General features: G+C 45.5%; 1 protein-coding gene across 2 annotated transcripts; it reads right to left on the bottom strand.

Annotated features, from left to right (window-relative positions):
• Window positions 1–24,496, bottom strand: BBOX1 (gamma-butyrobetaine hydroxylase 1). Of its 2 annotated transcripts, XM_054171912.1 has the most exons (8): window positions 24,472–24,496; window positions 22,165–22,595; window positions 20,997–21,111; window positions 11,798–11,996; window positions 6,251–6,356; window positions 4,778–4,974; window positions 3,175–3,341; window positions 1–1,026 (listed from the first exon to the last, which is right to left on the bottom strand). In XM_054171912.1, exons 2-8 carry the CDS (start codon window positions 22,546–22,548, stop codon window positions 848–850), a joined length of 1,347 nt encoding a protein of 448 aa, XP_054027887.1. In that variant the 5' UTR covers window positions 22,549–22,595; window positions 24,472–24,496; the 3' UTR covers window positions 1–847. The 2 variants fall into 2 exon arrangements, with proteins under 2 accessions (XP_054027887.1, XP_009899648.2); XM_009901346.2 differs by lacking the exon at window positions 24,472–24,496 and having other exon boundaries at window positions 22,165–22,662.
• Window positions 24,497–27,754: the final 3,258 nt, after the last annotated feature.

The raw sequence follows: 27,754 nt of genomic DNA, 5'->3' as shown, positions 1-27,754 counted from the left end.
TAAAAATAACTCCACAGCAGTGGCTGTTTCTTTTGACAAGGAATTTTAGTTGAGATTGGTGCAACAAAAAACACCTCTCTGTCCTGTTCATCACAAACCTTTCGTAAGTAATAGCTGAAGCCCTTTTTGATGCTGCCTTCCAAACTTGCTAGGGAGGACAGGTATATTTGTAGAGGCAAAGGCAGGCATTGATACCCAGGCAGCCCAGTAGAGTGAAAATCTTCCACACCGTGTGCACAGTGATTCTAAACAGCAGATAAACTGACAGAGGTAGCAATGCATTTTAGAGATTCAAAGGCCAGAGCACAGATAAATGCTAAAGTGTTAGAAACAGCAGGTTTCTTATGGCACTCAGAAATATATGGGTGATGTTAAATGTATTGGGCTGCAGAGCCTCCCCTATGGGGACAGGCTGTAAGAGTTGGGGCTGTTTACCCTGGAGAGGTTGACTTGAGGACACCTTAAAGCAAACATCCGGTACCTGAAGGGAGGGAGCCTACAAGAAAGTCAGAATGGGACTTTTTACAAGGGCTGGTAGTGATAGGATGAGAGGATATGGATTGAAGCTTGATGAGAGGAGATTTAGACAGGAGATTAGGAAGAAATTCTTTCCAGGGAGGGTGGTAGGATACTGGAACAGGTTGGATGAGGCCTTGAACAACCAGATGTAGTGGAAGGTGTCCCTGCCTATGGCAGTAAGGTTGGAGCTAGATGATCCTTAAGGTCCCTTCCCACATAAAGCATTCTACTCATCTGTGAATTACATGAACTTGTGTTAGTTTCTGGAAAGAAAACATAATACTTTTGTTGTTGTTTTTGAGGTTAGACATTCTAGGCTTTGTTCCTTCTAGTTAGCTAGAATAGCTCGGTCCCTGTGGAGGACCTTCTTCCTGAGGAGCCGGAGCCTTGACATGGCCACGTCCCAGTCTACGTAGGCACCTTCCAGGTGCCGAGTCAGCCCTGCTCCCGCCGGGTAGCTCTGGCGACCGTGGAGCACGCGCCAGTTATCGAACGTCACCACGTCTCCTGTGGAAAGAGTGCACACATGTCAACCTTGGCTATCTTAACAGCCCATTCCACCAGCTGCAGGTAGGTGTTTGTCAACTGTGAGACAGCTATAACTTCAAGTGGCTTGTCTGGAGACAGACAGCAATACAATACAATACAATACAATACACCAGGTTGGAAGAGACCCTAGAGATCGTCGCGTCCAACCTATCATCCAACACCACCTAATCAACTAACCCATGGCACCAAGCACCCTATCAGGTCTCCTTCTGAACACCTCCAACAGTGACTCCACCACCTCCCTGGGCAGCACATTCCAATGGGCAGTCACTCTCCCTGTGTAGAACTTGTTGTAGCCTATATGACACAGAGATGTCAATTCCTTCTCAGTCAGAGGGGGAGGTCCCTTTGGATCTCTGCAGCTTTTCTCGTATGAGCAGAGTTAAGAAGCAGAGTGGCAGGGGAGTCTTTCTGAGAAAAGGAGGCCTGGAGGGGAATGGTGACTAAGGCAGCTCCACAGGAAGGATAAAAATGGTAAAAGCCACAAGGATCATTTTTATTTGATCAGTTTGGTACTATGTGCCACGGTTTAGTAATCATGAAGTCTTGGGTGACAGGCTGGACTTGATGATCTTTGAGGTCTTTTCCAATCTTATTGAGTCTATGATCCTATTTGTATATACAGATCCTGCTTTGCTAGATCTGTGAAGAGAATTTTATGAGAACAAAGGCAAGCCATTGAAGGTTAGGAAATCACACACCTAAGGCCAGCATGCCACTCTGTTTTAAATCCCTTGTGTGCCACCATTATGAGTAATCTCTAATTAAATAACATTCTAGTCTGTCTTTTCTTCTCCTTTCCCTTTTACCACTGTTCTGGTGCATTAATTGATGGGATGGATGGTATGAATGTAAAGTGAGATCCTTTGTTTTACCATTTATTATGTGATTTTATAAACTATTTTATTGCATATTCCTAACAAATTTCCTCACAGACATTTCAAAGACACTAGCATCATAAGGCAGGCAGATACACTAATGAATTTACTTTTGTCACATCTCCTGAGAGCTGAGGAACTATTCATAGCTCCATTTTATAGCTGGAGAATGAAAGAAAAGAGATTAAGGCCAAAGCAGTTAAATACATGCACAGAGTGGCTTTTAAAGAGTGAAGGGCACTTTTGCAGCATGTTTTATGATCAAAAGACAGACCTGCACAACTCCAGCTGAAGTTTAGAGCACTTGGTGCTTCTGCAAATCTGCCTCCAGCCTGTCTTGCATGGTCCACCCAGAAGCAGCAGCACAGCAGCAGTGGCCTTTGGTAATTCATCCAGCATTGTGCTGGCATTTGGGGTCTGAGCAGACAATAACTCAATTCCCCATGGCACTGTTCAACATCCTTCAGCGTTACCCACGTTATGCATCTGTGCCATCTTCTAGATGTTCTGTGACCCCTGCAGCCATTGGGAGGGTGCCCCTCTAACAAATGCAAGTGTCATAGTGGAAGTTGTGTCATTTGGCTTAATGTCTGCACTCTGCATCGAATGAATCAGAGCAAGAAGCATGGGACTGAGTATCACCTAGTGAAAAGACACTGAAATGGGATGGCACAGACATTTACAACAGCTTGAAATTAGAGAAGAGCAGATTTAGGTTGGATGTTAGGAAGAAGTTCTTTACCATGAGAGCGCTGGACCACTGGAACAGGTTGCCCAGGGAGGTAGTTGAGACCCTATCCCTGGAGATATTCAAGGTCAGGTTTGACAGGGATCTGAGCAACCTGATCTAGTAGAGGATGTCTCTGTTGACTGCAGGGAGGTTGGACTGGATGACCTTTGGAGGTCCCTTTTAGCCCAAACCACTATGATATTTCCCATCTGTGGTGCTATTGTTATGACAAGTTACAATTTCCTGTATGGTACAGAAAGCTGATGTAGTTTAAAGATCAATAGCCTCTATTCCTTCCCTGCCTTTAAAAGCAATAATTCCTTACAGTGTAACAAGGGCAAAAGATATTCATGAGAAAAAGGTAAGGCTGCAGCAGGACTTAAAAGAGGTGATAGAAGGCCTGACATTCCCTCTCAGTACCAGAGCTAACCATGCTCAAATGTTTTGACGGTTAGGAAAACTGTGAAAAATGTTTGTGAGGAGAAGCAACTTACTGACCTGGTTTCAGCTTGTAAGTAAGCTTGTGTTCTGTGCTGTTTAATAAATCATTAAATTCCTTCAGAGCTGCATAGAACGGCCTCACTTTTTCAGCTGGTATGTCAAACACTGTGTCTCTTGTTGCATTGTTGTAATTGATGCGAACTGCTTGGCCTCTGGCATCCACACTATGAGACAGAGAAGGAAAGGAATGTCTGGTGTTGTTACTGAAGCCTTTTGAGATGGTTAAACAGCCACCTTAAAAACTCTCCTGCTGGAATTTTGGTGTGTTTCTATGGTGAAATTCAGATTGCTGTTGGGTTGGATTTTGAGAATTTAACTTAACTAGGAAAAGGGAGAATCAGGAGGAAGCTTAGGCAGTTAATTTGCTCAAAAAACCCTATCTATGTTCTATACTCCTCAATGGTAGAATCATACAATCAATAAGGTTGGAAAAGACCTCAAAGATCATCAAGTCCAACCTGTCACCCAACACATCATGACTACTAAAACATGGCACCAAGTGCCACGTCCAGTCCCCTCTTGAACACCTCCAGGGATGGTGACTCCATCACCTCCCTGGGCAGCACATTCCAATGGCCAACAACTCTCTCAGTGAAGAACTTTCTCCTCACCTCCAGCCTAAACTTCCCCTGGCGCAGCTTGAGATTGTGTCCTCTTGTTCTGGTGTTGGTTGCCTGGGAGAAGAGACCAACCTCCTCCTGGCTACAACCTCCCTTCAGGTAGTTGTAGACAGCAATAAGGTCCCCCCTGAGCCTCCTCTTCTCCAGGCTAAGCAAGCCCAGCTCCCTCAGCCTCTCCTCATAGGGCTTGTGCTTGAGGCCTCTCCCCAGCCTCGTTGCCCTTCTCTGGACACTTCCAAGTGTCTCAATGTCCTCCTTAAACTGAGGGGCCCAGAACCGGACACAGGACTCAAGGTGTGGCCTAACCAGTGCAGAGTACAGGGGCACAATGACTTCCCTGCTCCTGCTGGCCACACTACTCTTGAAACAGGCCAGGATGCCATTGGCCTTCTTGGCCACCTGGGCACACTGCAGGCTCATGTTTCAGCAGCTGTCAAACAGTACCCCCAGGTCCCTTACTGTTTGGCTGCTCTCCAGCCACTCTGACCCCAGCCTGTAGCACTGCATGGGGTTGTTGTGCCCAAAGTGCAGCATTATAAACTTCTTACATTCAGAAGAGATTATGATCTTTCAGAGATTATGAACCTTTACATTTGATCTTTTAGTGGAACATTGTTCTTAATCCAGTGCTTCAAATGATGACCTCTCTTTGGCACAGTGCAGATGTACATTGCCTGGAATTTAGCAGCAGACTCAGCTGCTGTTACTCTGTGTCTGCACCTAGGAGTTCCTCTAATTCCCACTGCTTATTGCTAGCGTGTGGCAAACTAAATAAGGAAAACTATGCTGTGGTGGTACAAAGCACAGAACAAGTCAAACACTGGAAGGAAAACCCTAAACCAACCCCAAACCCCACACCAAAGTCCAGATCAAGTCAAAGCAGGGTTTGCCCACAAGGTGGCAGGAGCAGACCTTCTCCCGCACGCCTAACACATGCTGCAACAGGGATTTTCTTTTCCGATGTTGTGGGCAATACTCACTCTATAATCCTTTGTTTACATTGCATGGCAAACTCACAGAAGTCGATCCCAACATCTGTATAGTCTACAGCAGTAGAGGACAGGATCTCATATGCCTGAGGGTTTTGCTTCTTCAGCTTGTTGCATACGTGAAAACCATCTACGACTTCACTTTCCCCTCCTGTGGCTGTTTGCTTTATACAATGGAGAAACTGAACCTGGAATGAATTAACAGCTCATTGTAAAAGGGATTAGTTTGCACATTTAACAGTTCATTAGTATCAGGTCCTTCATATGTGTGGTTCTGGGTTTGTTTTGGTTTGGTTTTGGTTTGTTTTGCTCGGTGAAAGGCTGAGTTCCCATTGCTGCAGCTTCACAGCACTCTGCCACCCCTACCACAAAGGCAGAAAATTAAAGGAGCATGTTCACATACCCACCCCGTTTGAGACATCTTCAAATGCTTGCAACTTGCAAGGCAAATGCAAAACCCCCCTCTTGTTTCTTTGCTCTGAGTTGCTCTTTGCAATATCATGTAATTTTAAATGCATTTGTGATCTTACCTCAAGGAGGAGGATTGGCTTTCTCTGGCAGAAACAAAACCTGCTGTGAATTCTCTGCTCACAGAGGGGGAAAGGTGGCTGTCACAGATGGCAGCTGACCCAGTGAATCTATGGACACACTGGGTCTGTGGAACACTGGAAGAGGTTGACCAGGGAGGTGATTGAGGCCCCATCCTTGCAGCTATTCAAGATCGGGCTCAACAGGGCTCTGAGCAACCTGATCTAGTGGAGGATGTGCCTGCTGGTTGCAGGGGAGTTGGACTAGATGACTTTTGGAGGTCCCTTCCAACCCAAACCTTTCTATAATTCTATTAATGAAACCCTATTCCATTCTTGCTCTACATTAACAAACAGTATCTAGAAATGATTTGAAAAGCTGACGTTAGTGTGAAACATTTGGTACTTACTTGTGGATAAAACTTTTTGTTTAGTTATAGAAACAACAGATATAAAGTACTCCACAGCATTAGAAGTGAAGATTTTAATAAACAAAAAGCTGTTCCAGGGTTATTTTTATTCCTTTGTACTGGTTGCTACAACTTTCCTGTTTGTTGGTGCACGAGGTTTTGATAGGACAGGGGCAAGATGAAAGCATGTTTTCTGTGCATGTTGTCCAGCTTTACAGACTGCCCTTTTCTGTCTATTAGGAAAGACTAGGTGTCTGTCTGCAATCATAGAATCATTAGGGTTGGAAGGGACCTCGAGGATCATCCAGTTCCAACCCCCCTGCCATGGGCAGGGACACTTCACACTAGAGCAGGTTTCTCACAGCCACATCCAGCTTGGCCTTAAAAACTTCCAGGGATGAGGCTTCCACCACCTCCCTGGGCAACCTGTGCCAGTGTCTCACCACCCTCATGGGGAGGAACACTCACCACAGGGACATTTCCCTTTCCTCTTTGGTGCTGTGACAAGGTCAGTAGATTCACCTTACCCCAGGTGGATGCTGCAGAACAGGGTAATCGGTGTGAAAACATAGCTTCCCGGTTGTATAAGCCACATTGTTAGCATCTGCTTTGTCTTGCACTTGCCAAGTTGGTCTTTATAATGAAAGGGAAAAGAGAAAACATGTTAAAACAGCCAGCCAGCATGCCAGCCAGTATATACTGAAACTGTGAAATCACAGTATGAAACAGTCATTCCATCCTTGGCAAACCCAAATGATGGTTTATCAGTGCCCCCCCACCCCAGCAAGCAAGGGTTATTTCAGCAGCCAGAGATTCAAACTAGAAAATTACACTCCACAAGAGACATCTGGCCCCAGTGCAGTATCCTCTGCAGGGGGATCTTTCCTCTTACTTGAAGTCTTGATGCTAAAGGAAAATGTCTTGATGAAAGATTTTGTAGCTTTGCGAACAGAATCATGGAACACATTGGGTTGAAAGGGATCTTTAAAGGTCATCTAGTCCAGACCCCTGCAGTCAGCAGGGACATCCCCAACTAGATCAGGTTGCTCAGAGCCCCATCAAGCCTCACCTTGAATGTCTCCAGGACTGGGGCTTCCATCACCTCCCTGGGCAACCTGTTCCAGTGTTTCCCCACCCTCAAAGAACTTCTTCTTAATGGCCAAATCTTGCCTTACTCTGCTACTCTGAGAGCTACCCCTATTCATTCTTTTACATACTTTCTGTCTTGAAATTTGACAAAATTCAGTACCAAAGCTCACTTGGAACTGCAGGGCAGAAAAAAAAAAAAAAAGAAAAGAAATCTTAGATATATGAACAAGACATGAATGAATGCATCACTTGGCAGCACAACCAAAATCTGTTTCAAGTACCACACCAGGCAGGAGAATTCGAAACCAAGAACCACACGTTTTCCTTGCACAGCGTCCACACGATTGAAGACAGTCCTCAGCAGATGCGTGTTGTAGACCCAGACATTGGTCTGGAAAAAGTCTAAGTCACCAGATGTAGGCTGTGTAATCACAGGAGCAAAAAGTGATTTACAAGAAAATATGAAACTCATTTACCCTTGTGCAATCCTCTTGAGCAAATACATTGTGTTTCGGATGCTACGTGTCTCGCCTTACGTCTTAATAAGAGCTGGAAAAGAAAAGAACGTGCTGCCCCAGATGATTTATACACAGCAGATAAACACTTTTGTGCTAGCAGTGCTGTTCAGCACAGAAATATGCAAAATGCTAGAAGGAAATTTCTGCAATTGCCAGGGGGAAAACCCCCTTGAACATTTGCAAATGTCTTTAACTGCCTGCGAGAAATGATCTTCATTGTCTGCTACGGCACACACTCATCAGCGCATGACTTCAGTGTTCAAGCATGATAATGTCAGCCACACTTCTCTTGTTCCCTGTTTCACAGCCCCAAAATAGCCCCTTCTATCATCCTTGTCACCAGTGGGGAAGGTAGCTCTTCACTGTGTCTGTAATTTCGATGGCTCAGGTGTCACTTGACAGTTCCAAACCAATGGAACACTTTTCACTGTCTCATGCCCAGGGAGGTGGTGGAGTCATCATCCCTGGAGGTGTTCAAGGGGGGATTGGATGTGGCACTTGGTGCCATGGTTTAGTCATGAGGTCTGTGGTGACAGGTTGGACTTGATGATCTTTGAGGTCTCTTCCAACCCTTGTGATTCTGTGATTTATAAGCAACATGCACAACTGCTGGACTGCTACAAGATCCTGCTCTGGTTTTGCTAAAGTGGTCAGTGCTGTTGTGCTCCTATGCTGGGCGAAGGGAGATGGTTCCCAGGAGCTTTCCTTCCACACAAGGAGCTTTGATCAAAGCTCAAGTGACTGACTCAAAATCAGGAATGCTTATCAGGAGCTCAGTGCTGAATGTGAAAAAAAAAAATAATCAACCTTACTTTGTCTCCCTCAGGCTGAAGTATCAGCTCAGCTTCGGGGAGAGTGCATGAGAAGGCAAAGAAGATGATGTGGGGAAAGTCAGAGGGCTCTTGGCCCTTAGGGACAGCAAAATGAAGTGGAATGGTTTATGGTTTAGTCATCAGGCTCAGATTTCAAGGCCAACTGCTCAGGCTGGTTGACAGAGGAGGAAATTTGGCACGAGGCAGGTGTAGCAATTTTTTGGATTAAGTGGCAATGTGGCCTCTGCCTCCCCAGGCAGAAAACCAGCCTGCTGCCACATCCTCAGTCTGACAAACCCACTGCATTAAGAACTGAAACCACACTTGAATCATCTGGTCCTGCACTTCATTAAAAATTTAAGTCTCATTCATAAGAGATCTGGGACCTCCTCTTCCAGCTGAAGCCCTCTGGGAGGTGCAGATGGTCTGGCTGTTTCAGGGAAGGAGCACAAAGCCTAGGACATCAGAAGCTGGAGAAATGAACTGGGGCATGACTGGAGACCTTGTTGATGCAGTTGTGCCTCCATAATGTAAAGAAAAAGGTTAATCTGAAAGAGTGCAAACCCTTATGTTGTTCTACAGCTAACACAGAGAAGGTTTACACTTTGTTACAGCAATGACATTTTAGGTAGCATGCACCACAAGGCCATCTAGACAAGGAAAAAGGCTTTTGTTTCCCCACATGTCAGGGTTATATTCATTGCTGCTACATTTCAGTTCAAAATTCATGGCCCTGTTGAGGTAATGTTTTATTTGGCAAGCTTGCCACTTCTAATTTTGTCCTTTTATTTCTAATATTGGGTAGGCTTTGTATTTGGCTGCTAGTGGAACAGCATGTGAATTACCCCAAGTTATGATTTTACTACAGCTGTAAAAGCCACCTCAGAGTTGGATGCCAGTGAGAAATTAACTTCTGTTTTAGAGTTGAAGGGCTGCAAAATGCTGCTCTAAGCCTGTCCTTAAGACTGAAAGCTCAGTGGACTTTCTGCTGCTGCAAGAGTCATGGAAGAGGAACGAGACCAAGCACTACAATGACTGCAGCTGAAAATGAAACAGGTTAAATCAGGAGGAAAGATACTAGAGGGAGAGAACTCTTTTCTCCCTTGTAGTATTTTTAGGCTGGGTTCCAGCTGTGCATGGTAAAGAAATCAGCATTTTTTTTCCTTATGAAATGCCCCTCTCTTTGATAGCAAAAAATAAGCCAAACCCAGACATCATGTGATGAATTACAGATTTAACAAACACTGGGTTATTAAACTGTTTGAGTACAGCTCTCTAACTATTTTCTGATGTGGTCAGCATGTTACTGCTTCATACACATCTCTGTGAAACATTTGAAACTAGTTTTCTGACTTTTAAAATTACTTTATGGGTAATTTCTTAACTGACTACAGGTATCAATACAAAGTTTATGCATGATCCTCTCCCTGTATTTTCCAGGTTTTTTTTTTTTAGCACCAAGCAGAGCTCCCAACATAAAACCATGGCCTAAAGAGTCTCAGCACAGGAAGGAAATGGAGGGGGTCCACAGGAAGGGTTAGAACACCTCTGCTACGAGGACAGGCTGAGGGAGGTGGGGCTCTTCAGCTTGGAGAAGAGGAGGCTCCAGGGAGACCTCAGAGCAGCCTTCTAGTACCTGAAGGGGGCCTACAAGAAAGCTAGAAAAGGACTGTTTACAAAGGTCTGGAGTGATAGAACAAGGGGCAGTGGTTTGAAATGGGAGAAGAGGAGATTTAGATTGGATGTTAGGAACAAGTTCTGCACCATGATGATGCTGGAACACTGGAACAGGTTGCCCAGAGAGGTAGTTGAGGCCCTATGCTTCAAGGTCAGGCTCAACAAGGCTCTGAGCAACCTGATCTAATGAAGTATGTCCATGGTGACTGAAGGAGGGTTGAACTAGATAACCTTTGGAGGTCCCTCCCAACCCAAACCATTCTATGATTAAAAAAAATCAACTCAAACCAGTCCCCATTAACATCACCAGTATGATGACAAGAGAAGCTACACATTGCTGAAGATACCAAGCTGCAGCATGTGTGCCTCTAGATGTGTTCATGTGCCCAGAGAGGAAAGAGGCTTGGCCAGCAGCTGTGCAGCAAAATGGAGAACAACTCTGTTGAGAAGCTGTAGTATTTTGGAACTCAACTGTCCATATACAGCCTTTGAGATTAAAGAAACTCCTATTAAACAGAGATAAAATGCATCAAGAAGCCAGAGCTCAGCCACACTGTGACAGTTTTGCCTGCAAACCATCCACACTTCTGTGCTTCTGTAAAATGTTTCCCACAGACTCCATGCAGTGCCAGCAGAACTTGATGGTGGGGGCAGAAAAGTATACATCTAATGATTCAAGTTAAGCTTTGGGTCAAGGTTCCTCTGTTTAGGTAAGAAACTCATCTTGTGCACCTCCTTGGCAGGATCTTTGTGCTGTAGAGTTCTGGCAGCTTACCCCTGTACTGCTGCAAGTGTTATGTTGGAACAGGCATGCTCTTGCTGTACAGCCTTCACAAAGGCATCCTTACAGTGCATCTTGGAGACTGCCAAGCAGCGTCTGATCTCTGAGCTGCAGAACTGAAAGCCAAGATGAAAGGGCCAAATCAGCTCATTGAGTCTGGCCCTGAACTCCAGAGCAGTCTGCCCTTGTGTACACAGCTACTTTCTCTTTGGAAGTTGGCAACATGGTTTGAAAAAAGAAAGTGTGCTCAACGGTTTTGGTTCCCTCCCCAAAAGTCTTGGCTCTGCAATGTGCACACTGTATGGTAGCCATCCCACCCCTCTATAGCTGTGCACTGCACCATGCACTCTTGTTTCCAGAGCTGGACCTTGGTCTCAGCAGCCAGTGTTTTTACTGATCTCCTTTGCATACCCTGCTGTAACAGCAGAGCAATCTTCTCAGACTAAGCTACACCAAGAGGAGTGTGGCCAGCAGGTCAAGAGAGGCGATTCTTCCTGTCTTGTGAGACTCCCACCTCCAATACTGCATCCAGTTATGGTGTCCCCAGCATAGAAGGACACAGAGTTGTTGGAGTGAGTCCAGAAGGGGTCCACAAAGATGATACAAGGGCTGGAGCACCTCTGCAATGAGGATAGGCTCAGGGAGCTGGGGGTGTTCAGCCTGGAGAAGAGAAGACTCTGGGAGGACCTGAGAGCTGCCTTCCAATACCTGAAGGGATCCTATGGGCTGGAGAGGGACTTTTTATAAGGGTGTCTAGAGAGAGGACAAGGGGGAATGGTTTTAAGCTGAGCAAGAACAGGTTTAGACTGGATCTTAGGAAGAAGCACTTTGGTACAAGAGTGGTGAGACTCTGGAATAGGCTGCCCAGTGAGGTTGTGGATGCCTCCTCCCTGGGGGTGTTCAAGGCCAGGCTGGATGAGGCCTTAAGCAATGAAGTCTTGTTGAGAGGTGTCCCTGCCCATGACAAGGAGGCTGGAGCAGATGATGTCTAAGATCCCTTCCAACCTAGGCCATTCTATGATTCTCACACAGAATAATAATGGACACCACATTTTCTAACATGCAGAGGGGGGAAAAAGCAAAAATCACCTTGTTTCAATACACTAACCTATAAAGTAGGTCCAGCAAGCTGAAGTGAAGGACATTAGCAGTGATCACATAGTCAGCAAAGCAAGGATCTTAAAAAGGCAAACTCACCCATAAAATGTGAGACGCAGGAAGCCAACCCTGTGGCCAAGTTTAACCAACTCTCCCTGCCTAGCAGCAGCTCCTGTTAGCAGCACGATGCCTACTTTCTTGAGGGTGCACAGCCACTTGTAGGCACTTTGATCGTTGTATATGACTTCTTCAAAAGGCATTTTGGGAAGCTGCAGGTCTGAGCCCCAGTACTGGTGTTCTGAAAGGGAAGGAACACAGAACAAGCACTCAGCTGTTTTGCCATCACAGCTCAGGACAGTGTCCAAGTATGAATAACTGGTGGCCAGTGGGTTTGGATTCCCTTGCCCTTGTCCATGAACCATTTGTCATCCTCAAGCATCAAGATGATAGGATAGGATAGGATAGGATAGGATAGGATAGGATAGGATAGGATAGGATAGGATAGAAGAGAAGAGTAGAGAAGAGTAGAGAAGAGTAGAGAAGAGTAGAGAAGAGTAGAGAAGAGTAGAGAAGAGTAGAGACCAGACCAGACCAGACCAGGTTGGAAGAGACCTTCAAGATCATCGTGTCCAACCTATCAACCAATCCAACTCACCTAATCAATTAAACCATGGCACCAAGCACCCCATCAAGTCTCCTCCTGAACACCTCCAATGATGGTGACTCCACCACTTCCCCGGGCAGCCCATTCCAATGGGCAATGGGATAGGATAGGATAGGATAAGATAGGATAGGATAGGATAGGATAGGATAGGATAGCATAGGGATAGGATAGGGATAGGGATAGACCAGACCAGGTTGGAAAATCTCTTCACCACTGAAGCCACCTCACACCTCCCTATAGAAGCATTTCATTTTTAATTTGGGCAAACTCTAGCCATTTGGGCTGAGGTCTGCCATGGCACCATCTGCTGATACTAAGTTTGAGAGAGCTTCAATGCAACGAAAGCAGATCAAAAGCCCAGACCAGTGAACAATGGGGAGTGTAGCCAAGCCACAGTTTCTACACTGGTGCAGCAGAGAAGTTTCAGAGCTTTCATTATTTCAAATGGCAAGTTTGGCAAATAAGTTGTTCATGTGGTAGGAAAGTACCTTTGCCATTCCTGTGAAACTCATCAGCTTCCAGCTTTGGAAAAAATATCACCTTGCAGATGCTCCACAGACTTTTAAAAAGGTATTTATTTTTTTTTTTTAACAGTGAAACTCTCCAAATATTCCTTTCACATTGAATAAGCTCCAGAGCTAGGGTGAAGGGCAGAGCAGGGCCATTGCAAAATCCAGATGATTAAATAACTTCCATGTCAAATTAGCAGACTCACAGGAAATGAGGCCAAATGTAGCATAATCTGTGTGCTTCCCAAACTGTGTCATTCAAAATTCAAACACCCATTCCCCAGGACTTCTCTCACCCGTTGATTTCAGAGTAGTCTGAGGTTTGAAAAGAGATGACACAATAACAGTAGGATTGTTCTTCCTCAAGTGGTGGAATGTGCCACTGACTTCCCCAGTCTGGTCTACAGATATCGAGCATCAGCTCAGTATTTTTACTTTCCATTATTCCACACACAGTTTTGCACAACCTCAAATCATGTTCATATCACACCAGAAGCATACAAGAGATCTAGGGAAAAAACCTACTGATAGAATCATTTGTCCATGTGGAGAAGATAGGACAAGTTGGGAAGTCCCTCTCTGTTAACCATCTGTTTAAAACTACTCCAGTCAAGTATATTTCGAGCTTTTCAGAGGCATTTGCAAAGCCACAATAATTTCCTTTAATAAAAGGCAGTGCTGTACCCATTCATTAGTCCAGGCAAAACCAGAGGATAACTCAACCCTGTGATTCTTTATTTTGGTCTCAGTATTTAGAGGTCAAGATCACTTTGTTAAAATAATCAAGATTCCCACTCCCCTCCACATATTTTTTTCCCCAGACTGATTCTGCCAGGACTAATTTTGCTAGACAACACTGAAACCTAAGTTTTAGTGGCTGCAGTGCATTCACCCAGAACCCAAGGGATAGATAATGCAGATACAAAGCAAAAAGGCAGGAAATTAATCATGGAACCCATGGCACAGCTTCTCACCAGGCCACTCTCTGGAGTCTGCCAGTTGTGAATGCAGTTAACTTTAATTTAATTAGTCTGTGCTACTGGCAGAGGACACTGGAATCCACAGTTGTGGGTCACATTTGGTGCTTTACAGCCCACAGTGATTTTCTTCCACAGCTTTAAGGATTCCAGAGAAGACTGTCCTAAAATACCAGATGGTGTCCCTAGACCACTGATCTCCTCCTGCTCTTTTGTTTATTCATGGTCAGTGTAAAATGGCACAGGGAGTTTTAAAACAGTGCAGGGTTTACAGGCGAATGAAATGGTTGCCCAGGCACCTGAAAGCAAGCTGCTACAGGGACTTGGGAGTGAATTGGCTGTTACAAATTGCATTTGTGGGCTTTGTTAGCACATTAAGACAGAGTCTCAAGCTGCACCAGGGGAAGTTTAGGCTGGAGGTGAGGAGAAAGTTCTTCACAGAGAGAGTTGTTAGCTGTTGGAATGGGCTGCCCAGGGAGGTGGTGGAGTCAGTGTCCCTGGAGGTGTTCAAGAAGGGATTGGATGTGGCACTTGGTGCCATGGTTTAGTAGTCATGAGGTGTTGGGTGACAGGTTGGACTTGGTGATCTTTAAGGTCTCTTCCAACCTTATTGATTCTATGATTAAAACTGACATGGCTACAGGTTTACTACCATGAATGAATCTCAGGTCAAGATACAGCTTCTAGTAAGCAGCCTTGATAGAAAGAATCAACAGAAATTGTTTTCTCCCTTGGATTTGCACTACCCTTCACTGAGGTGGCATGCATAATAGCACTCCCCACACACACACTAGTAGCGATCTATTGAAAGAGTTCTTTTGTTAATAATAAGATTTCCTCAGCAATCCATTTTACTCTTGCAAAACTCTTTGTGATGCTTGAAAATTCAGCAGATTTTAATCTGTTGAGCTGACAGTTTTTATGCCAGATGTTCCCTTATGAGGAGAACAGTCAGCACCTTGGAAGAGAAATGAGCACTTTTTGTTCATGTTTGAAAGAATTCGATCAAAAGCTCTAATTGCTCTAATTTTGGAGATTGACACGGTGTCAGGAATACCTTTGGGTGAATCCTTCCTGACTCTAAGCTTGTTAAGATGCAAGTCCACTAGGAGACTTGATAATAGAACTCCCTACAGCTTCACAGCTGAAAACGTCCCCACTGCTGCAGGAGGTATCCATGATGCAGTCAGCTGGGCAGAGAGGCAAGAGGGGAAGGCGAGCTGGGCAGAGAGGCAAGAGGGAAAGGCGAGCTGGGCAGAGAGGCAAGAGGGAAAGGCGAGCTGGGCAGAGAGGCAAGAGGGAAAGGCGAGCTGGGCAGAGAGGCAAGAGGGAAAGGCGAGCTGAGCAGTTCCTATGCTCTCATCAGAGCCCCAGAGAAGGAAAGATGTGGACTGAAGAGTGGCAGCAGCTGTCAGGGAGGAGAAAGAGATGCATTACCTGGGACTGAAGTGGGGACTAGGTAGTAGGAAGAAGGGCTGTTTGTTTCCTCTCTCTAGATATAGGCAGCAGGTAGAAAATGCAAACTGCTCATTAAAAAAACCTCAGTGAATCCAGACACTACTACATAGTTACAACAGCTTTCAACTCTTGCAAGGTCTGCAGATTTCCAGCCACCAGTATTCCTCTCCCCTTTGGCTAAGGCCAGTTAGAGACTGTCCAAGAAACACAACGCACCTACCCAAACACAAGCTCTCCACATAGATCATCTTTTATGCTCTGCGTTTCAAAGGAGCTGCAGCATGACTGACAAGCTGTTGAAGTTCACAACATGTTCACAAAATGAAAAAACAGCACAATCCTTGAGGAGAGATAATAATCTCACCTCATTAAATTCCTTTTGGAGACTGCTCCATGGCCTGCTACTCACCGCTCCGGAGTGTTTAACTCAACCTTTCACACACTTGAAAGGTGGGAAAGAGGGGTAGGGGGGGAAAAAGAATGTTTACTTTTACTCTGTTAGAAGTTATGAAATTAAAATAGCTTTAGGTATGCTGCGTGAACTGCCAAGACTATCCTTTGAAAGGCAAACTTAAGCCTCAGTGTTGGTGCAGGTAACCAACTATGTGAGGACTTAGAGAGCATTTTAAGTTTCAGCTTTTCCATCCTAGTCTTTCTGGCTGTCTTGCTAATAAATATGTTGTTCATCTTCCTCATATAAAACAAGGAGTAGAAGAATATTAGGTTTTCAAGGAACATAGCAACATTTTCCCCACTTTGGGAAATAATTATCATAAAGTCCAAGAATGGCTTAGATTTGGAAGGGACCTCAGAGATCATCTACTCCAACCTCCCCACCATGGGCAGGGACACCTCTCAGCTAGACTCAGCTGCTCAAGGCCTCATCCAACCTGGCCTTGAATACCCCCAGGGAGTGTTAGAGTTTGCACAGAATGAGAAGATGGCCTTTGCCTAGTTACTGCAGGCTCTGTGTATGCATCAACAAACATTCAGCATTTACTATACAGGTTGGAAAAATTCAGAAGACTAAACTCTTAACAAAAAACAACTTTTAACTTCTTCCTCTTCAAATTATTCTCTTTCATGACCCAGTAGAAACAGTGTAAGCATCACTGATGCTGTTAACATCCTGATTCAAACTTTGGTGGAGTTGGATGTATATCCAATGTCATATGATCACATTTTAAAGGACAATCAGCATCTGAAACCTTAAGCCTTAGGTTAAAACCTTAACCTAGACTAAGGTTAAAAATATTAAGTAGCACCAGGTACTCCCTCTGCTGAATCTTCTTCTCCTCCACCTAACAAGAAAACAACATTTTGATATTACTGTCCACCCCCCCTCCTGTCTTTGGGATGCCAGCATCTTAGAAAATGAGCCTTAGAAAACGCAGTACAATGTAGTGAGAGGTTGGAAAGCACCTGATGTACTCAGTCTCTGCCGTAAGCTTCCTCTACCACACACAAAATCTGAGCTGTAGAGAGACTGCGTGAGGTGGGAAATCACTTCTGTGACATTTGCTGGGGAGAACACGAGTAAACAGGAAGGAAGAAAAGGGCATCAGAGCTGGAGAAGCAGTAGATGGCTCTTTTACTGCTCTTTTGAGAGTACCTTGTCAGCTGGGCTGAGACAAGCCTTGATATACACAAATAATGAACTTTGCACACTTCATGGGTAGTATCTGGCAGGGATTTTAAAAGGGGAATCTTGTCATACAGACAGAGAGCTATTTGTAGTCGCTTCATTGTGCAGGTTAAAATCTGACTTAACTCTCCTCTTTGGGTTTGACACACGCCTGACATCTAGTTTTATTTGAATCAACATGAAAAGCAAATAACCACTTGCAAAAGAAAGAAGGAAGGGTAAAAAAAAAAGCCACAGCTGTGATAATGTCAGCCATGAAGGTTAACCTTGAGCTACAGCAGTCTGGTGAGCTTGCTCTTATATTTGTTGGGCCAGTATGTAGGGCTGGCATTTCATAGTCTGTAATACTACACTGCTGGGATATGGTTAGCTACTCAAGGGCATGCAATTTGCAGCATGTGTGACTCCACTGACTAGAAGGAAGCAAATTCTAAACTTACCCCAACACACAATGAGAAACAGGTTTTATACAGCCAGCAATAGAGCTCCCAGGCTTTAAAACTGCAGCCTGTTTTGCAACATAAACCTGAGAAAAGCCCTATCAAGCAGAAGAGAACCTGCAAAAGCACTGCCCCCCAAAATGAAAAATAGATATGATTTTAAAAAGAAATAAAACTTACTTATGGTTTGAAATTAGAGGAGATTTAGATTGGATGTTAGGAACAAGTTCTTTACCATGAGGCTGCTCTAACACTGCAACAGGTTGCCCAGGGAGGTAGTTGAGGTCCTATGCCTGGAGATACTCAAAGTGAGGCTCAACATGCACTGGGCAACCTGATCTAGCAGAGGATGTCACTGCTGACTGCAGGGGAATTGGACTGGATGACCTTTGGAGGTCACTTTGAAGCCAAACTATTCTATAATTCTGTATTTGGTGTGTATTTTACATGGATGGCTCCACTGGACAGGAGCAGTAGCAAAGGGGAGAGCTGGCATCCAAACCAAGTCTTTTATTGAGATGCTGAGGGTAAGCCCTATGTAAATGTGTATGTACAAAGGCAAAGTTAAACTTCATGATGGGAGAAAAAAGTAGCATTACATCTGAGATACTGAACTTTGCTAATAAGTATAACCAGAGGTCTGGACTGGGCATTAATTAAAGCAAGATTCAGTTTACATCGATCCCCTCAAAGTCAACAAGCCATCCTGCTTGCTTCCACAGTATCCTTGTTTTTCCCCACTAAAAATTCTTAGTGCCTGAGAAATCACCTGGTTTTCCTGAATGAGGTCTGCATCTTCACCACACTCATTCTGGGAACATGCCCAGCCCTCCAAAACTGTAAATGGTGTAGTTTATTCTTGCCAAAGCTGCAGCAGACACAAACTTTTATATTAGTAGGAGACAAAGTTCCATTCCAAACTATGAAGGCTCTGTTCCATGATCCCCTGAAATGAATGGATATATTATTCATCACTTAAGTTTTAAGCCAGATATAAAAAGCTGAAGCTTAAACAGTGACTTTTGTTTAGAATGGGTGCTAGGAGCTAAGGAATACTTGACCTGCAGAAACTGGTCCCTGAAGTACCAAAGTTCAAACACAGGAGATACCTAGAGCCACCTATTTTCCTATTTCTTATCTTTCAGGGGACTAAAGTCCAACCAACCAAACTTTTTACTTGTTAGAATGAAAAACACCCCCCAAAAAAGGAGTGTAAACCAATATCTGGGTGTGAGCTTGACACCACCAGCCCATCTCTGGTTTATTTGTAATAAAATCACAGAATCATAGATTCATCCAGGTTGGATGAGACCTCCAAGATCATCCAGTCCAACCTATCACCCAGCCCTATCCAATCAACCAGACCATGGCACTAAGTGCCTCATCCAGTCTTTTCTTGAAGATCTCCAAGGACTGCAACTCCACCACCTCCCTGGGCAGCCCATTCCAATAGCAAATCACTCTCTCTGTGAAGAACAACTTCCTAATATCCACCCTGAACCACCCCTGGCACAGATTGAGACTGTGTCCCCTTGTTCTCTTACTGGTTGCCTGGGAGAACAGACCAACACCGCTCCTGGCTACAACCTCCCCTTAGGTAGTTGTAGGCAGCAATAAGGTCTCTCCTGAGCCTCCACTTCTTGAGGCTAAGCAACCCCAGCTCCCTCAGCCTCTCCTCACAGGGCTGTGCTCCAAACCCCTCGCCAGCTTTGTTGCCTTTCTCTGGACATGTTCCAACTCAACACCTCTCTTGAATTGAGGGGCCCAGAACCGGACACAGGACTCAAGGTGTGGCCTAACCAGTGCTGAGTACAGGGGAAGAATACCCTCCATTGTCCTGCTGGCCACACTATTCCTGATGCAGGCCAGGATGCCATTGGCCTTCTTGGCCACCTGGGCACACTGCAGGCTCATATTCAGCCTACTATCTACCAGCACCTCCAGGTCCCTTTCTGCCTGGCTGCTCTCCAGACACTCTGTCCCCAGCCTGTAGCGTTGCTTAGGGTTGTTGTGGCCAAAGTGTGGCAGACAGTGTCAAAGGGTTTGCTGAAGTCTAGGTAGACTACATCCACAACCTTCCTCACATTCACTAGGCAGGTACCCTGATTGTAAAAGGAGATCAGGTTGGTCAGGCAGGACCTGCCCCTCCTAAATCCATGCTGGCTGGGCCTGATCCCTTGGCCATCCTGTAAGTGCTGTGTGATTGCACTCAAGATGACCTGTTCCACTGCGGTCAGGCTGACAGGACTGGAATTCCCTGGCTCCTCCTTCTGGCCCTTCTTGTGGATGGGCATCACATTGGCCGGCTTCAGTCATTAGGGACCTCTCCAGTGAGCCAGGACAATGGAGAGTGGCTTGGCCAGCTCATCTGCCAGCTCTCTCAGCACCCTAGGATGGATCCCATCTGGTCCCATGGACTTGTGAGGATCCAAGTGTCTCAGTAGGTCCCATGAATAATGCCTTAACTCTGAACACAGATCTGCAACAGCAGAGCTTACAGCAGCACTGTCAAGAGCAACAGCAGAAATCCTGTAAGTTTTCACACTTTTCATGCTCCCAGTCTCAAAAGCTGCCAACAGAATGATGCTGTGCATCATAATGAACCTAGTGGGTTTGTAATTACCCACTCAGAAGGGTGAGGGATTTGCACTGGGTAAAATGCTGCATTGCCGGTTGCACAAAATGTTTCATGACCAAAAGACAGCTCATGAACTACTGCAGTAAGCAGGGGAGACAGAGCAAACAGAACATGAACTTCAGCACTAGACATGGCTATGCTGCACAGTTACTCTTTAACAGAAGGCCATGGAAAGGGGAGATTTTTTCATTTCAGTTATAACTCCCTTGCAATTCTAAATAATCTTTCTTAAAATACTCTAGTGCATGCTTTAAACAGCACAGCACACACACATTGGCATTGTCTCATAGATCACTGCTGATCTATAAGGCTCGTTTTTTGAGACCAATTAACTCCTTCTGGAAAGAAAAGGCTTTTCAGAAAGTAAACACAGCCCAACTATTCTCAGGTCCAGAGGTTTAAAGAGGGAAAGGGTAACCATGAGCTCCTGTTGTGCATTTACAGCCTGGCACCAAGCACCAGCAGCAGCTGCCACTGCTCCAGATGGGTAGACCTGGTCCTCACACAGGGAATTTTGGCCAGGGCTATAAAGTGGCAGAGTTATAGTTCAAGTTCAGACTTGAATTCAAAACAAGCATGACAGATATGTTTTGATTCACAGGATCACAGGATGTTAGGGGTTGGAAGAGACCTCCGGAGATCATCCAGTCCAAACCCCCTGCCACAGAATCTAGCACGGGAACACATCCAGATGGGTCTTGAAAGTCTCCAGAGAAGGAGACTCACAACCTCTCTGAGCAGCCTGTTCCAGTGCTCTGTGACCCTCACAGTAAATAAGTTCCTCCTCATGTTGAGGTGGAACCTCCTGTGCTGTAGTTTGTATCCATTGCCCCTTGTCCTATCACAGGGCACAACTGAGCAGAGCCTGTCCCCTCCCTCTTGACACCCATCCCTCAGATATTTATAAACATCTATTAAATCCCCTTTCAGGCTTCTCTTCTCCAGATTAAAAAGCCCCAGGTCCTACCTGGTAAAAATAAATCTTCTCTCATTTCTGCTCTGGCTTTTTCAGAGAAGCATCGCTTCTTCAACCACCCAGCTTCATATTCACTGGAGTGTTTATCAGGCCATATGATAGAGATCTTCCAACATAAAACAAAAGAGAATTTTAGAACAAAATCCCCATCCCCATCAACTAAAACAACCAAAAACCCACCCCTTAGTAATTGTAAAAATGGGAATGGTCTAAATGACCAGTGACATCAAATGCATTCCCTGGAGCATAATGGTAAGCAAGGGTGAAAATCCACCCTGAACTTCAGCCAAATTCTGACCTTTTATAAAGCATCATTTTCACATGAAGCCATGACCTAATTTGCTGGTTTGTGTGGCCTGCTTTCACTGGGAGAGCTGTGCTTAGCAGAGAGAGGAGAATCACAGGAGCTGGCACATATCACTGGGGGAGAGCACTTCACCACAACTCAGAAGAGAGCAAAAAACTCTTCCAAAACACTGACAGCTTACTAAGAGAAGAAAAAGGACAAGAAAGACAGGGCAAATAAAAAAAGAGGAGAAATGCTAGGAGAGGAATCTCTCTCCTACTTTTGGAAAATCTTCTCTCTTTCAAATTAACCTTAAAAAGGTGTTGGTTTTGTTTGGGTTTGTTTGGTGTTTTGTTTGGGTTTCTTTGTGGTTTCGTGTTTTGGTTTTTTTTTGGGGGGTTATGTTTTGGTTTGGTTTTGGGGGGAAAGAAAGAAAAGGGGAAAAAACAGAAGGGAAAAACAACCCAAAGAAAAATAGAAAAGAAGGTAAATAAACATTTTGTTTGGCTTGTCATGCACTGTAGGAGCTGAGTGCAGCACACCTCAGCTGAACTCCGAGGTTGTTCAGCAGGTATTAATTCCCACTTCACAGCAGTCACAGCAGCCGCACGATGGTAAAACACCAGTAGGAGTTTAGGATTAATGCTGTGGAGGATTAATGAGATGACCTTTAAGGTCCCTTCCAGCCCAAACCATTTTGTAGAAACATCTATAAAGTGAGGTTTCATATCAAAGTGGGAAGATGTGAGCTCCCCAAAGTGCAATTCTCCCTCACAGCTTTGTTGTTACAGTGCAACTGCCTCTCTTTCACAGACTGAATAGCACCGCCAGGCAAGTTTCCTGAAAAGGCAGATGAAAGTTTGCTCCAAATACCTTTTCTCTGTCTGCCAGGGTGACTTCCTTCACCACGATGTTCACATCCAGGTCCTCAAAGACCAGCTTGCGTGCCCCAGCCGAGGGCAGGAAGCAGTGGGGACACTGGCAGTTGTCCCTCAGCCAGACGCAGGGGTAGCAGCTCTCACTCCCATCCTCCCACTCCACACGGACAAAGTGGCCCTCATCCAGAGCTTCCACCTTCTGTATCAGAGGCTTCATGCTAAGGAGCTGGGTGGTGTGGAACCCCAAAGCAGGGCTCTGCCAGTGATGATGAGTGCTCCCGGTGAGTAGGCTCCTGCCCTTCTGTGCCAGCAGCAGGCAGCATGCCCTGCCTCCAGGGACTTTGACCCTTGGCAGGACACTAGCCACCAGCCTCCACATTTTGGCTTCAGTGAAATCATCAGAGGGAGAACATCTTCATGGAGTCCCTAGAACACCACATGAAGAGCAGTTTATTGCTAAAGCAGTCAGTACTGCAGAAAGACCATTTCAAGATGCTCCTCTAGAGCACAAGCACTACAAGGAGAGGCTGAGGGAGCTGGGATTGTTTAGCCTGGAGAAGAGGAGGCTCAGGGCAGACCTTATTGCTGCCTACAACTACCTGAAGAGTGGTTGTAGCCAGGAGGGGGTTGGTCTCTCAGTATTCTGACTCGCTAAGACCTACTGGATTTGCCAGAAGGTTAGAAATAGGTTGCACAGAACACTTTGGGTCTCTTTTTGGTTTTATTTCAGTTGATTGAGTACAGCATATCAGAATGTTGATTTCGGCTTTCTCTTGTTTGCACAGAGTAGTCCCATTGGAACCCAGAGACTACCAGCCTTCACTTGCAATGCATCCAAGCCACAGCTAGTTCTGTATGTACAAACTTAAACTTCTTCTATATCTGGACTGAATATCTTTCCTTTCATATACAAGGGAAGCTGTCCATGGACTGAGTGGATTCATCTGGAAAATGGATGCTATTCCTGATTTCTAACTAAGTGATTTTTTTCCCTTACATTAGGCATGTATAGGACATTTAGGTGAGCCTGCAAATGGCAGTGAAGACCTCAAACCATTCCAGAAAATCCTGCAATTGCATGGTTAAAGGTATCACACAGAAGCTAAGTTCAATTTTGGATCTAGTATGAGAATAATATTGATAACCTGCTGGTGTTTTAGTTGTTGCTAAGTAGTGCTCATCATAAGTAAGGGTTTCTTGGCTTCCCATGATCTGCCAACAAGCAGGTGCACAAGAAGCAGGGAGGGAGCACGGCCAGGACAGCTGATCCAATCAGTCAGAGGGGTATTCAATACCATATGGCATCATGCTCAGTATATAAACTGGGGGGAGGTGGCCAGGGAGGTGATTGCTGTTTGGGCACTGGCCAGTAAGTGGTGAGCAATTGCACTGCGCATTACTTGTCCTTCTTGAGTTGTATGTCTCTCTCTTTTACCTTTCTCTTAATTACAATGGCAATTACTATTATAATTTCTATTTCATTTATTAATTTGTTGCTGTCTCAAACCATGAGTTTGACTATTTATTTTTTGGTCTGATTCTGTCCCCCATCCCACTGGGCAGGGGGCTGGAGAGCTAGCAAGGTGCTGCATGGTGCTTAGTTGCTGGCTGGGGTTAAAGCACAACAGCTTAAAACCAGTTTGCTGCATCAGAGTCTGGTCAGTGTAGGATGTAGCCAAATCTAACACAGATCCATAAAAACACAGAGAACTGTAGGAAATGGCCTCAGTTTGAAATATCTTATCTTATAGATACTGCTTGAGACAAAAATTAACTCAAACTTCAGAAAAGGAATAACCCAGACTAGACAGCATGCCTTTGACTGCAAGGCTGCAATCCCTGAGCACAAAGGTACCAAAACGTCTCTGCAGGGACCATCTGGCTGATGTTACCTAGGACTACAACAGAAACAACCAAATAGGGAAAACACCTCTGCACATTACCATCTCCTCACGACTGCACAGCGCTGCGTCCGCAAGCCCGGCAGCACATCCTGCCCGCAGGATTCCCATCTGGGAGGCGGGCTTCAGCCCTTCTCCGCCTCAGTTTCCTCAGTCAGCGTAATTAAAGCAGCTCGTTTACACCGGCAGCCTCGGCAGAGGAGACGGGACTCAAGCGCTACACGACACCCTGTCCTGTCCTGGGAGAAGCGCGCTGGACGCCCAGGCACCCATAGCCGCGCCAAGGGCAGGGCCGGCACGGATGTTACAGCCGACGGCAGCCGCCTTAGGAGTTGCTCCCCAGCGCCGGCCCGGGTCAGCGGGGGAACCGCGCTGTCGCTCCCCGGTTCGGCTTCGCTTACCTGCCCGCCAGCCGCCGCCGCGGGGCCACCGGTCCCGCCCCCCGCGGAAGGGCGAGACTCAGCTCGGCTGCGCTCGGAGGGGCTTGGAGCAGCCCCGCGGGTAACGCCTGCTCGCAGCGGCCCGCCCCCTCCTCCCGGCGGGTTCGGCTGCGGGATGGCTTTCGGGCCCAGGGGAATCTGTCAGAGATTATTTAGTCCCCTGCGAAATCCTCCGGTGAGAGAGTCGGGCTCGGTTAGTCGCTCCTTTTCACGGCGCTAACTTTCAGCTTGCCCGAGGGATGGATTTGACCAAGGCATTAAGCATGAGTTTGAAGAGGAAGGGATGAGAAACAGCTACCACCACCTGTGGCCGCTTCTCCCCTTCTCAGCCACTTCAGGCTCCCAATTTTTGATGAGGAGAGAGATCAGACTAAGAGCCCTCAATGGACCACAGGACCAAAGCAAGGACCTAGGAAGAAATAGATAAATACAGAATGTCCCACGGAGTGTCAAGTGCTCCTTACAACAGGAGCAGAGAGAGAAAGATAAAAAAGAAAGCAGAAAAAAAGAAAAGGGGGAAAAAAAAGATAAGAAAAAACCACCACCACGAGCAGCAAAACTTAACTGAAGTATTTATTTGCCAGATTTAGCCTACTGGCAGCATCATAAAATGCAGAAGATGACCTTTACAGGCAAGATCTAGTGGGACTGGAGCCAAACAGAGCCTGTGTTCTGGCATAAATCATCCCTACTCTTTCAGACAGGGTAGCTCTTGGCTATATCCTCCGATATCAGCAACAGGGTGACCCAGAAGGACCAGGGCACTGCTTGGCCCCGTGGACTTGGCACTGGTGAGGCTGCACTTCAAATACCGCGTCCAGTTTTGGCCCCTCACTGCAAGAAGGACATTGAATTGCTGGAGTGTCCCCAGAGAAGAGCAACAAAACTGGTGAAAGGTCTGAAGAAGTCTTGCAAGGGGTGGTTGAAGGAACTGGCATTGCTCAGACTGGAGAAAAGGAGGCTAAAGGGAGACCTTGTTCCTCTCTACCTGAAATGAGGTTGTAGTGAGGTGGGGGTCAGTCTCTTCTTCTAAGTAAATAGTGAAAACAAGAGAAAACAGCCTCAAGTTGTGCCAAGGAAAGTTTAAATTAGACATTAGGGGAAATTTCTTCACAAACAAGGTTCTTGGGCATTGGAACAGTCTGTCCAGGGAGGTGGTGGAGTCACCGTCCCTGGAGGTATTTAAAAGATGTTTAGATGTGGCAGTTAGGGATGTGTGGTTTAGTGGTTGAGTTGGCAGTGTTGAGATGATCTTAAATGTCTTTCCCAATCCAAATGATTCTCTGAGATTATTTTGCTGCCAAACAAACCTTGTGAGCTGTAAGTCTCACACAGATGAGATTCGTGGGAATAAATTTAAACCCACCATCAACACACTGTCATTATTTAGTGCCTGATACCTTCTGGTTGGCAAACATGTTCATGCTGCCTTTGATTAAAGAGTGTGTTTCTCATGGTTGAACAGGTGGAGACTCTTAACAGACAGAAATATAGCTTGAATAGCTGAAGGCAATAGTGGGATGTAGCACCCACTAGTTTTCATCTGGGAGACGCAGCAATATAGTCTCTTCAAGTTCTCAGCTTGTACTGGCCTGCAATCCGCACCTTCTTTGGTATGCCTAAGCTGGTGGCATGACCGATGTGAAAAGGAAGAGCAGAACTAAAAAGGAAAAGGAGACTTTATTTTCCTCATGATAGAAGGATTTTCCCCAGCTGTCCAAAAGGCCCCTGTTCCACTGGGCACTCAGTGGCCATGGGCTGGTCTGCAGAGCACTCAGAAAAGCCCTGGTGCCTCCGTGTAGCAAATAAAGGGGAAACCCCTTATGTAAAGTAAGGGCTAACGTAAGTGTTGCTTAAGCAGCACTTTTCACAGGCAGTTCAAGTATCCACGGAGATCTAAAGCTGGCTGGTTGGATGGAAACAAGTACATGCTGAAGGTAAAATATTCAGTGTTTAGAGACTAAGCACTTTGGCAGTTAAAAAAGGGCTATGGCTGAGTCTGTGACTTATAGGAAATGAAATATTTTTGTTGGTAGTTACCGTTCAACATCCTCCATAAAGAACAATCTTCGTATGCCAAAGCAGTGCTGTAATGCATGGGGTTATATAATATTACTTTCATTTTAAGAAAGAGTGGGAGGAACTAGCTGCTTTCAAATCAGGTTGCCAAAGCATTTCCCACCTTTCTTTCACATTCTTGCCTTGTTAGTTTCACGTTTGCTCTGCAGAACACATATTCGTGGTCATCATGTCTGCCTCCTTCCCGTTTGTTTGTTTAAATGGTTTCTTTAATTAGAAGACAATGCATACATCTCCCTCCCACTCCACTGAAATACAATATTTGAAAGCAGGAGCTTGAAAATTCTAAATTATTTTCAGGGTTTGATAGATTGGATGTCTGGCAGGTGATTGGGTTCTTGTCAGATATACTTCATACAGAAAATAACATACTGTTTGCACATTGCTTGAATTCTTTATTCCAGCGTTTTAGTTACTCTTAGACATGTCCAGAGAAGGGCAACGAGGCTGGGGAGAGGCCTCGAGCACAAGCCCTATGAGGAGAGGCTGAGGGAGCTGGGATTGTTTAGCCTGGAGAAGAGGAGGCTCAGGGCAGACCTTATTGCTCTCTACAACTACCTGAAGAGTGGTTGTAGCCAGGAGGTGGTTGGTCTCTTCTCCCAGGCAACCAGCACCAGAACAAGAGGAAACAGTCTCAAGCTGTGCCAGGGGAAGTTTAGGCTTGAGGTGAGGAGAAAGTTCTTCACTGAGAGAGTCGTTAGCCATTGGAATGTGCTGTCCAGGGAGGTGGTGGAGTCAGCATCCCTGGAGGTGTTCAAGAGGGGATGGGTCATGGCGCTTGGTGCCATGGTTTAGGCATGAGGTCTGTGGTGACAGGTTGGACTTGATGATCTTTGAAGTCTCTTCCAACCTTGGTGATTCTGTGATTAAAATAAACCAAAACAGAACAGAACCAAGCCCCCAAACAAACAAAAAGGTGAATAAAAAAAAATAAAAGAAAGGAAAAGAAAAAAGAACTCTGTAGCTGCAGATACTCTATAAAGAGTACATGTCTTAGTCCTTGTGTCACTTGCTAATCTGCAAGCAGCAGCTCTTAGGAAACAGCAGTGTGAACGTTCTGCCTGCGCTAAGTGTAGATTGTCGCGTGAGAACACAACAGCTTTTAATTTCCTGACTCTGATGTTGATGGCTTTGCAACCTATTACACTAACCCCAGGTTTTCCAA

Source organism: Dryobates pubescens, chromosome 22 (genome assembly GCF_014839835.1).
Source record: "Dryobates pubescens isolate bDryPub1 chromosome 22, bDryPub1.pri, whole genome shotgun sequence".
Classification (NCBI taxonomy): Eukaryota; Metazoa; Chordata; class Aves; order Piciformes; family Picidae; genus Dryobates; species Dryobates pubescens.
Note: the sequence above shows the minus strand (reverse complement) of the source record. Positions and strands in the feature narration are given on the sequence as shown.

Coding starts and splice junctions, on each gene's coding strand:
- BBOX1 (XM_054171912.1), bottom strand. CDS start 22,548: ATGTGGAGGCTGGTGGCTAGTGTCCTGCCAAGGGTCAAAGTCCCTGGA. Junction 11,997..20,996: donor AGAAGATTTATTTTTACCAG/GTAGGACCTGGG, acceptor CTTCCCTTTCAG/AACACCAGTACTGGGGCTCA. Junction 6,357..11,797: donor CTGCGTCTCACATTTTATGG/GTGAGTTTGCCT, acceptor TTCATTATAAAG/ACCAACTTGGCAAGTGCAAG.